This window comes from Schistosoma mansoni, chromosome 1 (genome assembly GCF_000237925.1).
Source record: "Schistosoma mansoni strain Puerto Rico chromosome 1, complete genome".
NCBI lineage: Eukaryota > Metazoa > Platyhelminthes > Trematoda > Strigeidida > Schistosomatidae > Schistosoma > Schistosoma mansoni.
The window spans coordinates 57,115,663-57,128,869 of NC_031495.1; the positions used below are offsets into that span (position 1 = coordinate 57,115,663).

Here is a 13,207-nt window from a genome sequence, read left to right on the forward strand (position 1 = left end):
TGTCTGGCCATCTGATCCGAAGTATCTTGCGTAGACAGCTGTTAATAAACACTTGTATCTTCTGGATAATGGCTTTCGTAGTTCTCCACGTCTCCGCCCCATACAGTAGAACTGTCTTGACATTTGTATTGAAAATTCTAACCTTGGTGTTGGTTGACAATTGTTTTGAGTTCTAGATGTCCTTCAGTTGTAAATATGCTGCTCTTGCTTTGCCAAACCGCGTCTTCACATCTGCATCAGATCCACCGTGTTCATCGATGATGCTTTCCAGATATGTAAAGGTTTTCACGTCCTCAAAAGCATCTTCGAAATTTCTTTTAACCACATTAAATTCATCTTGAATATAATCAAGGATTTCAAATATGTAAACTTTAAAATATAAACTCAATGTAATATGCATATTGCAACATTGAAAATAATGTTATATTATGATATGAAATTGAATTTACTTACTTGATAACGATATGATTTTATATAAATTTTTATTAATAATGAACGTAATGAACAAATTAAATTTACAAAATATTCATTAGAATATTCATGACCTGAATTGAAACATTGATCTGTTGGACATCTGATATGATCATTATCATTATCTAATGAATTAGTTTTTATTGTCATTAGATCATTTGATTCATCTGAATTATTATCAATATGATATTCCATAGAGTTTTGATTATTCTTTTCATTATAATTATTTATTATTTGTAACATTTCACCAAGGAGATGTTCAGCTATTCATGATAAAGAATACAAACATATATGATATGAATATAGAAAAAAAAACATACTGTAAATCAGAATATTATCCCCAAAAACTATCTAACATGTGTATCTAATCAAACTTCAGAAAATATTTCTGGCCGATATATACTATATAAATGTTATATCCCGTGGAGATTTATGATTGGTAACTTTGAGAACTATTTATGGGCCAATATAATTTGTATATTTCCTATTGTATAATTGTTAAGTAACTAAACTATTCGTATTCGTGTTCCTCTTATCATAAGCTTTATTTTGACCTATAAAGTATTATTATACGATCAACCATTCTTGAGTTATCCCTAGTCCATTAATTACTGTTCCTCCTATTCACAGCCACATTTGGCCTAATCTTGTACAAATGTTATTTTCTATTTTATGGTACGATGTAGTCAGTTTGTTTGATATATAAACCCAGTATGTTTGAGAATAATAATTCATATTGCAGAGGCTGTTATTGGTGTTCTGGACTTAACTGACTGGGCTAGGCAGATAGCAGGATTGATTAGTGCTCAAGACTGCTCATACGGGTTTTGTGTATCACTGGTCCGATCGAAAATTCACACATCTCTAATTGGCGGGGAATATCACGTCATATATCAAACAGGACAAGATCGCACTCAATCGATACGATAACTGGGCACGCATGCACGCAGGCACACGATATAACAATAAAAATACCCGAGAAAGTGGCTTTTTAATCAAAAAATTTATTTTTAATTTTATCATATAAATAAAATTATTCAAGAATATAAGATAGATAATCTATTCATTAAATAAAAATGATATGTTCTATCTACAAGTCACGAGAATACATTTTGCTTAATAAGCTTTTCCAGTTGATATTTTTTGTACACGAATCCATAATATCAAAAGAGGGGTTTTGTGGAGATTTTAGTGGTTTTATATAGTTGAGATCATGAGTCAATTGAAGCTAGACTACCATGGAAAACCTGGAAGTACTTGACGGCAGTTTCGTCCTATTGTGGGACTCCTCAACAGTGCGCATCCACGATCCCGCCTCGCGAGATTCGAACCCAGGACCTATCAGTCTCGCGCTCGAGCAGCCAGATAGACATTAACACCGTTTGATGCCGGTTCAGTGGTCTATCGGTTAAGTGCTCTGGCACGAGACCGATAGGTCCTGTGTTCGAATCTGGCGAGGCGGGATCGTGAATGCGCACTGCTGAGGAGTCAGTTCCACAATAGAACGAAACGGCCGTCAAGTGCTTCCAGGTTTTCCTTGGTGGTCTAGTTCAATTGACTCACGCTTTCAACTATGAGAAACTCCGCCTGTAGCTCCTCCGGGGGTTACTGCCGGTCCCAAGTCCGGGTAAAGGAGGAGGGTTGGACATGAGGTTAGCGACCCCATCCCGTAGAAAACCAACTCGCTAAAAAAACGCTAACCAGAAAAAATCATTTAAACCATTCAAACTCTGCCCTCCGAGTTCAAGGAATAATTATGACGTCTCATGATGGAAGCCGAGTTCCTTCGGAAGTCATGAGGCCGATGCATCTTCTTACAACCAGAGCGACAATTTTTATAGGTACATGGAATGTCTGGACAATGTAGGAAACCGGAAGAGTCTTTCAAATTGCTGCAGAAGTGAGAAAATACAATCTGGAGGTGCTTGGAATCAGTGAAACACATTGGACACAGGCTGGACAACAACGACTACCTTCAGGAGAACTTCTGTTATACTCCGGTCATGAAGAAGAAAATGCCCCACATACACAAGGAGTTGCATTGATGCTGTCCAGAAAAGCACAAAATGCACTTATTGGATGGGATGGGAATCTCATGGACCAAGGATCATCAAAGCCTCCTTCAGAACAAAGAGAGAGGGTATTACAATGAACGTCATTCAATGCTATGCGCCTACCAACGACTACGATGAAGAAACTAAACACCAATTCTACGATAGACTGCAGTCGATCTTCGAGAAGTGCCCAACCAAGGACCTGACCATTCTGATGGGAGATTTCAATGCTAAGGTTGGAATGGACAACACTGGATACGAAGACGTCATGGGACGACATGGACTGGGAGAAAGGAACGAAAATGGTGAGAGATTTGCAAACCTATGTGCCTTCAATAAACTGGTCATAGGTGGCACCATATTCCCACACAAAAACATACACAAAGCCACTTGGATTTCACCGGATCACACTACACAGAATCAAATCGACCATATCTGCATCAACAAAAAGTTCAGGAGGACGATGGAGGGTGTGAGAACCAGAAGAGGAGCTGATATAGCATTCGATCATCATTTGCTGGTCGCCAAGATGAAACTAAAACTCAAGAAGCACTGGACAACGGCGCGGACAACATCACAAAAGTTTAATACGGCCTTTCTTCGAGATGCTGACAAACTCAACAAATTCAGCATAGCCCTCAGCAACAGATTCCAGGCCTTTCATGATCTACTCAATGGAGAGGGGACTACCATGGAGAGCAACTGGAAAGGTATCAAGGAGGCAATCGTTTCAACATGTCAGGAGGTTCTGGGCCAAAAGAAGCACCATCACAAGGAATGGATCACTGTTGGTACACTGGATAAAATTGAAGAAAGGAGGAACAAGAAGGCAGCAATCAATATCAGCCGAACCAGAGCGGAAAAAGCAAAGGCACAAGCCGAATACACAGAGGCAAACAAGCAAGTGAAGAGGAGCATCAGAACCGACAAACGTAAATATGTGGAAGATTTAGCGATGACAGCGGAAAAGGCTGCAAGAGAGGGAAACATGAGACAACTGTATGATACAACCAAGAAACTTGCTAGAAATTACCGTAAGCCAGAAAGACCAGTGAAAAGCAAGGAAGGCAAAGTAATCACCGACATTGAAGAACAACGAAACAGGTGGGTAGAACACTTCAAAGAACTCTTCAATCGACCAGCTCCACTGAACCCACCCAACATCGAAGCAGCACCCACAGACCTCCCAATCGATGTTGGCCCACCAACAATTGAAGAGATCAGCATGGCCATTAGACAAATCAAGAGCGGCAAGGCAGCGGGACCAGACAACATCCCGGCAGAGGCACTGAAAGCAAATGTAGCAGCAACTGCCAAGATACTCCACATCTTCTTCAGTAAGATTTGGGATGAAGAACAAGTACCAATAGACTGGAAAAAAGGACTTCTAATCAAGATACCAAAGAAAGGCGATCTCAGCAAATGCGACAACTACAGGGGCATCACTCTTCTCTCAATACCAGGGAAAGTCCTCAACAGAGTGTTGTTAAACAGGATGAAGGATTCCGTGGACGCCCAACTTCGAGATCAACAAGCTGGATTTCGTAAGGATAGATCGTGCACAGATCAAATCGCAACTCTACGTATCATTGTGGAACAATCAATCGAATGGAACTCATCACTCTACATCAACTTCATCGACTACGAAAAGGCATTTGATAGCGTGGACAGGACAACACTATGGAGGCTTCTTCGACACTACGGCGTGCCTGAGAAGATAGTCAATATCATACGGAACTCCTATGATGGACTAAACTGCCAAATCGTCCACGGAGGACAACTCACGGACTCGTTTGAAGTAAAGACCGGTGTTAGACAAGGTTGCTTACTCTCACCCTTTCTCTTTCTCCTGGTGATCGACTGGATCATGAAGACGTCAACATCTAGAGGAATGCACGGGATACAGTGGACAGGCAGGATGCAGCTTGACGATTTAGACTTCGCGGATGATCTGGCTCTTCTATCACAAACGCAACAACAAATGCAGGAGAAAACGACCAGTGTAGCAGCAGCCTCAGTAGCAGTAGGTCTCAATATAAACAAAGAGAAAAGCAAGACTCTCCGATACAATACAATATGCACCAATCAAATTACACTTGACGGAGAAGCTTTGGAGGATGTGGAAACCTTTACATATCTGGGAAGCATCATCGATGAACACGGTGGATCTGATGCAGATGTGAAGACGCGGTTTGGCAAAGCAAGAGCAGCATATTTACAACTGAAGGACATCTAGAACTCAAAACAATTGTCAACCAACACCAAGGTTAGAATTTTCAATACAAATGTCAAGACAGTTCTACTGTATGGGGCGGAGACGTGGAGAACTACGAAAGCCATTATCCAGAAGATACAAGTGTTTATTAACAGCTGTCTACGCAAGATACTTCGGATCAGATGGCCAGACACTATCAGCAACAACCTACTGTGAGAGAGAACAAACCAGATTCCATCCGGCGGATGAAGAAATCAGGAAGAAGCGCTGGAAGTGCTTAGGACACACATTGAAGAAATCACCCAACTGCGTCACAAGGCAAGTCCTCATATGGAATCCTGAAGGCCAAAGGAGGAGAGGTAGACCAAACAACACAATACGCCGAGAAATGTAGACAGACATGAGATGAATGAACAGAAGTTGGATAGAATTAGAAAGGAAGGTCGAGGAGAGAGTGGGCTGGAGAATACTGGTCGGTGGCCTATGCTCCATTGGGAGTAACAGGCGTAAGTAAGTAAAGTAAGTTCAACTATGAGAATATTTATTGTCATATATTTTCTAATACAAACATACGTTAGTTATATATAAATAAAATAATTAGATTATATAACATTATTCTGTACTGCATGTTACTCACTATCATCCAAATTTAAATTAAGTTTCATGTTAACTGTACACAATAGATAAACTGAACGAATAAGGTCAACCATGGAACTGAAACTCTCTTCTTCGTGGTAACTATGTGTATTTTTCAAAATAATAAAACCATATATCGTGATTATAAAGAAATTATTGACTAAGTTATAAAAATACATTGGAAACGAATGAGTAATAAATGAGTCTGAATAAGAATTTAACTTTATAAATATTATGTCCCTATTCTTGTAACTTTTCCATTGCCTGAAAATATGTTTTATTGAGCTGTGCAGAGTACTTTGCTAAGTGTAGTTATAGTTAAAGGTTTAAGAAAATCCATGGTCAAAAATCAATTTTTAATTTATCACAATCCATATGAATGTTGAAAGCATGAGTCAATTGAATCTGAGGAGTCCCACAATAGGACGAAACGGCCTTCCAGTGCTTCCAGGTTTTCCTTGGTGGTCTAGCTTCAATTGACTCATGATTTCAACTATGAAAAATACTGAAATCTCCACAAAACGCCTTCTGATAACCATATGAATGTAGGAATTTCAAAAGAAATGAACAGAATGAATAATAATAATAAGAAAATAATCTTAGTATTGATAGAAAATTTAACATTGATAAAACTTTAAAATTGGAAAGACAAAATCAAGGAGATGAACAGTCAAAAGTAATACTTTATTCAAAGCAGTGTTATACAATTTTTTAATTAAACGCTTGCATAACCCATTTCCCTAACTAAGAATAATGAATGTGCCAAAAACTACAAACTGTCTTACAATCTTTACCTAGTACTCTGTGCTCAACGTTATTTGTTGTCAGTCAGGAGCTCCCCGAACATATATCCTAGATTTTATGTCCAACCATGTTTGATAGTGTAGTTCTCTAAAAATTACTTCTTAAAGTTTCATACAGACATAGTTATTAAGTATTTTTTAGTCAAACACTATTGAGCAGAATTTTCTACAACTATACAATAATGCCTGGACAATATGTTTGGAATAATGTAGATCAAAGCATAGCGCACATATAAACCATCTAAGTTAACAAGTATTGGTAGTATTAGTGTTGCGTGACTCGGTTTTTAGCCAAAACGATAGTGACCGATATCAGACATGTTACAACAGTTTCCATCCATATTTCAAAGGAGCAATGGAGCTCGGGACGATCTTCCAGTCTATAAGTTTATCCCGCTAGTGTATCGAATATGTAATATATTCGGAAAGATGAAACAAGCCCTTTATATGTGTGTTGAAATGAAAAAGAATATAAAGATTGGGGTAGAATAAATATCTATAAAGTTGAGCCAACTTACCAGAAATACTTATTTAAAAAGTATCTTATTTTCGAGAAAAAAAATATAGGCACCCCAACTAATAAATGAAAATAAAAAAACTCACATTTTAGTAGAAATATCATGGGCTTTCTTAAAATAGTCTATAGATTTTTTCATATCATCCTCACTACTTTGATATTCTTTAATCTGGGAAAAACGAAAGTAAAACTATAGGACAAAATTGATTGGATATAAATAAGTCAATTTGAAAACGATTAAATTCTATATAATTAATCAAGATTTGAATCATCATGTATACCTATTTTTATAACCCATTTTCCATATAAGCGCAGATGAATAGCGAATAGCAGTTGAATCCTTGACGCATGTTTCGTCCTATTTGGGACTCATCAACCAGATGTGCCTGCATCTCAAAGTTTATGTTTATTCCAGGACTCGAACCCAGTACCGTTCGCTTCAAACGCCATCAATTTATCCCCTTAGTTACTGAGTCCTGACAGCCACTTGCTTGTGCAATGGGGTGAAATTTATATTCACTTGCTATTGCTTGTTTGAATCTTCCCATTGATGTTTAGGACTGCAACTGGTCAGTCTCTAATTGGCATATGTGCATACTGTGAGTATTGCCTCGATATAGCCTAAATTCACAAGCATGGTAAGCAAAGATGGATAGTGGCTAGCAGTGGAATCCAGGACGCGCGTTTCGTCCTATTTGGGACTCGTCAGCTGGACGCAGGGAAGCAGGTACTAACTCTAGTTTGTATGATTGTCTATTCAGTAAATATGTCATAAGTCCAAGTTATTAGGATAAATAGAATTGCGTAATCAAAATAACAAACGATATTTATATGAAGCCACACAAATTACATGTACGACTTTAGATGTTTTAATTAAACCCACTCCATTTAAACATAATTTTAGCCCGATATTTCATAGACAGAAGGAATACTTACATTTTAAGAGTTATCCGTTACCAACAAGCTTAATTGTATAGTTTGCTGTACCATAAATATATAGAACTTCAGTGAATTTTATGGTTCATTTGCGTATTTTTGAAGTACGTGAAGTGCTTTTTAGAACGGATGATCGTGGTTAAATTTATGATTTTACTAAAACCGACTTCTTGGATTTCTAATTAATGGCTTTACTTAGGTTCCTTAGCAAAATTTCAAGTGGCAAATGCCAGCCAACTACATTTTCAATCGATAATGTTTATGCGTCATAAAAGGTCAGCAATTTATATTCAAACGCTTCGTAAGAGTAGTAAAATCTTGAATTGAGTACAGCTGTTTCGAACCAAATGGCCATACTAATTTGTAGAATAATGCAGTAGATATTAAGAGGCTGTATTTACAACTCCTATGATTTGGTAGCAACAAGTAAAAACTTCCAATATTCTACAAGTTATAATACTACTTTCTTGCGATTGATTGCGTAAGACTTTGAAACTAAGATTTATCGTAAAAAGTGGTGGATCAACAAATTATAGATACTATACAAGTATTGGTAGCTGAAGAAGCTTTTGAGTGTTACAGTGAAGCAACTGAAATAATCAACGGCTTATACGGAAGATGCTAACAAACAAGAACCAACAATCCACTTTTAATCAATGCACTGCAATGTATATTGAAGATCGTTGTAGCATAATTTTAATACCTTTTCTATGTTTTTAACCTTCCATCCTCGAAACTTCCATTCTCAGTAGATAAAGTGATATAGCATAATATTTCTATGCTACATAAGTATTCATTTGCTAATATATTATAAAACTACTTCTTTGTAAAGTGTATTAAAACCGATTCATGAACCACTTACTTTTCCGATGACAAAGAAGAGATTTAACTTAAGATCAAGATTATGGTGTTACGTTTCCTAAACTGAAAGATCTAAGCACAAATCCTCATCAACTTCTTAACGTGAGATAACGTGACTAACTTTAATAAAAGTCTGGTAAGAGAACAAAACCTATACAACTCAACTATCAACATAACATCCCTAAATAAACTGACTTTTTATAAAGACAAGTGAAATGTTAATATCAAAAATAACACTTACATGACCAAGTGCATGATAAATTGATATCATTTCTTTACTCTCTGGACCATATATCTTCTCTATGAATTTTAATGCTTGCATGTATTGATCAAAAGATACAACATATTTCTCACATTCAAATGCAATTCTAAATAAAGTACATTCATTATTCATAAACATCAAAAAAACAGTTCACAATGAAAAGCAGTTGAATTAAATTTATCTGTCACAACTGTCATCCTTTTTCCTTATGTATACAAACACATTTAGGAGGATATAAATTTTTAGCCCATTTATTTTGAATAAATATTGTAAATGAAGATAGTATATATGTAATTTTTTAAAAGTCGGTACTCTGTAACGAAACAGCTAACTAAAGTCATACATCTTATTTCTGTCAAATGTATTTACCATATTTAAAATAGAAATTCATAGATAACTGACATAAGCAGAAGAGCTAACACTGTCTTAATATGGTGGTTGTGTTAAATATTAATATAGGATTGTAGAGATTGTTGACTTTCATTGAAATCATGAATCGATCAAAGTTTAGCTATCACTAAAAACGTGAAAGCACTGAAAGGCCATTTTCTCCTAATACGGGACTCCTCAGTAGTGCGCATCTACGACCCCTTGCAAAAGGAATCGAACCCAGGACTTTCCATATTCCATATATAACTTAAATAAATAAATCCGATAGTTCTAGAACAAATATTAATTGTTTGAGTTCCCTCATGGGTCAACTGACTACAATATTATAATAATGCATCTAATATATATATAATTCACAGAGATAGTTTACGAATAGTAAAATACTTACTTTCCATGCAAACAATAAATACAAATTTTTAAATTTTGCAAATTTGGATAAAAGTTTTTATCTAATCTCATTAAAGTACAATGATTCCATTGTTGATAATAATTTTCAAGTGGTTTGGAATTGTCTTTATAATTATCAATATTTTCTAAAGTAGTTTTATATTTCTGAATTGAATCAACCAGTTGTTCAACTTTATTTAATGCTTTTTCAGCCTGTTTAATTGAACTGAATGCATCTTTTCTCCTGATAAAATATATGAAGATATATTAGGATAAACAATGGAGAAGACTAAAGTTATAACAAATATGTGATACATTTGTGGATTATATTTCGAACAATTTGATGAAACGATACTTATTAAGATATTATATATGAAAAATAAAAGGTAAACTAAACAAACTGGAAAGTAAGAGGAAACAAAGATAGTAATATAGTACATTATGTGGAAACTAAGTTCAATAATGAATCAGTATTACTATTATTATTATTATGGGGTTAGAACAAACTATGTTTAAACACACAAAGGGAGTTTTTACTTTACGTATACCCGAACCTTCAATAAATTTTAGTATACGCGTTTGAACACTTTTATATGACAATATAAAGGCTGACTTAGTATCAACCTTATGACCTTAAGATGTATAAACAGACTGTTCAGTTTAACATTATTGTATACTTAAGAAATGTTCATAATTAATTCTCCGGTAAGTAAAGAAATTTTACTACAATATATGGTCAGTGTAGAGTTGTGAAATTTGTTGACTTTCATTAAAATCATGAACCGATCAATGTTAGACTACCACTGAAAACCTGGAATCACTAGACATTAACACCTTTGGATGCTGGCACAGCGGTATAAAGGTCATGCGTTCACATGCGAGACCGGAGGTCCTGCATTCGATTCTCGCATACACATTCATGGAAGTGCACTGCCGAGGAATCCTATACTAGGACGAAACAGTCGTTCAGTACTTACAGTTTGTCAATGGTGGTCTAACATTGATCGATTCATGGTTTCAATGGAACATATGAAACTAATCTAACTATTTAATAATGTAATTATTTAGCAAAGATACAATTAAGGACACAATGACTAATTAGCAGTATCCAGTGATTTATCCTTGATATTGATCAGCTTCTGTTTATTCAGGTTGCGAAGTGAACGATTGATTAACTGACTCAAAATTACAGACCACTCTAAATAGTTCGGTGGTAAGGTTTTCAATACCATACATGGAGTTCCAATATGTAAATGAATATAAGTTCATTTCAGTATAATACTTATATTAATTGGTTTCTGCTTAGTACCTTCGGATATCTAACATAGTTGGAAATGCCAAGCAATATGATTATGCTAATTTAGTTTAGTCTATTGAAGAAGAATTTCAAACAAAATAGTCGATGAGATATTAATTGCATGTATTTCACTTTATCAGTACAGTGGTTGAAATATAAACATATTACTTGACTACATAATTTTCCCTCAAATAGAGTACATTTAATAATTTTATTTACTTTAAGTTTTAGCATTGATTTCACGTAAAACAGTGTTCTAATAACTCAGGATTCCATTTCTTAGTCGTAGATTTGAATTAACTACTCATCTGATTTAAGAAAGCAATGAGCTTTACAATTATTGTTCAACATTTGAAGTTGTGGAAGATGATAATAAATGTTTCGGTTTATTGTTCAAAATATAAATGCATTATTCCACTTATAAGGTTTTTTAAGGGTAATTTTCGCTACAAACTGATATTAGATAACAAATACTGTCGTTTATGTACAGTACTAAACACCGTTTGATTAACAATATTGGATTCCTAATTAGCCTCCACCCAACTGCAACTCTGTATAGAATTAAATAGAGGATTCGCAGACTTTCTGGTGGTCAAAATAAGACGATTAACATTCTCAGCTTCTACTAGTTCATAATACAAGGGATCCTACATCAAGATTATTTGTAAGTTACTGCTGTTTTCCAAACATTGCTGACTCAAAAGATCCTCAATTGTATCAATAAGTTGGTCACTTACTTTTTTAAAATTGTTTTTGATTTTGCTAATGTATAATAATTTAGTAAAACTACACAAAGAATAAGTAAATTAGCAGGGTCATCAGAATTCTGTTGATTCATTTGCCAACTAGTAGCATTTAAATAATATGATATTAATTTCATGGAGTTTTCTGCATGGCTTTCAGCTTGTAATGCGTATTCTAAATAGAATAAAATAATTATTAGTATGATGATAATTAAAAATGCCAACAGAAGGTAAATACATTGAAACATTAAACCGTTCTAACTTGTTTTAACCGTCTATAGAAAAGTAACAGTTAAATAGACAATGTTTGAACAGTGACAAAATTGAACAAGCAAGTGGACATGAAATACAAAACCATATATCGTTTTTAATATCCTAAAGACCTCAGGTATGAAAATGACATTGACTAGAATCCCTGGTAGCAACGGATAGTACCTTTTGACTTGTTTCGATGAACTGATGCGAATACAAACGAGTTTCCTATCTTCTTATCTTTACATCTAAAATCATTTAGTGAGACAACCAATCTTATAGTCATGCTACCTATGACTCATTTAACTCATTAGTTCCAAGACCACAACATCACAAACCAGTCAACTTCAGATTTTAGAATTGTATGTCATTTTTTGCCCTCTATTATATTATTTTGTGACTACAGGTGACTAGACTCGTGATCAGAAAATATCAAAGTACATGGACAACAATCGATGAGTACAATTTTGCGGATTGGTGTGTTATGCTCTTTAAATCAGCTTCAGTAGAAAGTAAGGCATGATGATGTCAAGATTAGCGGATAATCCTACGAATAACTTAACTGGTTGAGATTTGAAACCACTTGACTTCCTTTTGTCCTATGATTGTTATTATCTAAAACATTGTATTCATGAGTATTGTAACTAAAGAGAATGACTTTCATTCGAAAATTTTTATTTAATATCTTCTAATACTTTGGTTAACGTTTTTTTAGCGAGTTAGTTTTCTACGGGATGGGATCGCTAACCCCATGCCCAACCCTCTTCCTTTATCCTGGCTTGGGACTGGCAGTAGCTCCCGGAGGAGCTACAGGCAAATTTAATATCTTCTAATAACTTAATATTAATTTTCTAGAATTTCAATAAAAATGATCAAGAAAATCACTTACTTTCACCTTTCCAATGAATATAAAAATAACTTAAACAACATTGATATTGAGCATGATGCCAATCATTTATTTCATAAATCATTCTACTAAATGCAATACATTTACATAACATTTGAAATATAGAATCATTTTTCTAAAATAAATTTAATTACCCAAAAATAAATTTTTTTGTTATTTTTGAATTACATTAAAACAATCTAATATAGATTCATTTATTATAGTTTCATTTTGTGTTAATTGTTCATTAGGTGTTTGTATAATATTAACTTTCTTTTGCATTATGTCCTATAAAAAAACACGTATTAGTGTTATATAATTAAAATTTAAGAATAACAATGTTTAAATTAATACTGTGATCTAAGCAGATAGTATGATAAGAATTTGAAGTTTTGGGAAGTTAGTCAGTTAGTCGGTCACAATGTAGAACTTCGTAGGTATGTACATCAGTTCGAGTTGCTATACCACATTAACATAGAGATGCAGTTGTCGATTCA

General features: G+C 34.8%; 1 protein-coding gene across 1 annotated transcript; it reads right to left on the bottom strand.

The window, feature by feature from the left end:
• Window positions 1–5,369: 5,369 nt before the first annotated feature.
• On the bottom strand, window positions 5,370–12,992 carry Smp_157470 (hypothetical protein; the record flags this gene model as incomplete). The annotated part of the gene is made up of 7 exons (XM_018794968.1): window positions 5,370–5,478; window positions 6,783–6,865; window positions 8,735–8,861; window positions 9,534–9,776; window positions 11,567–11,747; window positions 12,714–12,846; window positions 12,900–12,992. The coding sequence occupies 7 exons, from the start codon at window positions 12,990–12,992 to the stop codon at window positions 5,370–5,372; spliced, it is 969 nt and encodes a 322-aa protein (XP_018649327.1).
• Between the last annotated feature and the right edge of the window lie 215 nt (window positions 12,993–13,207).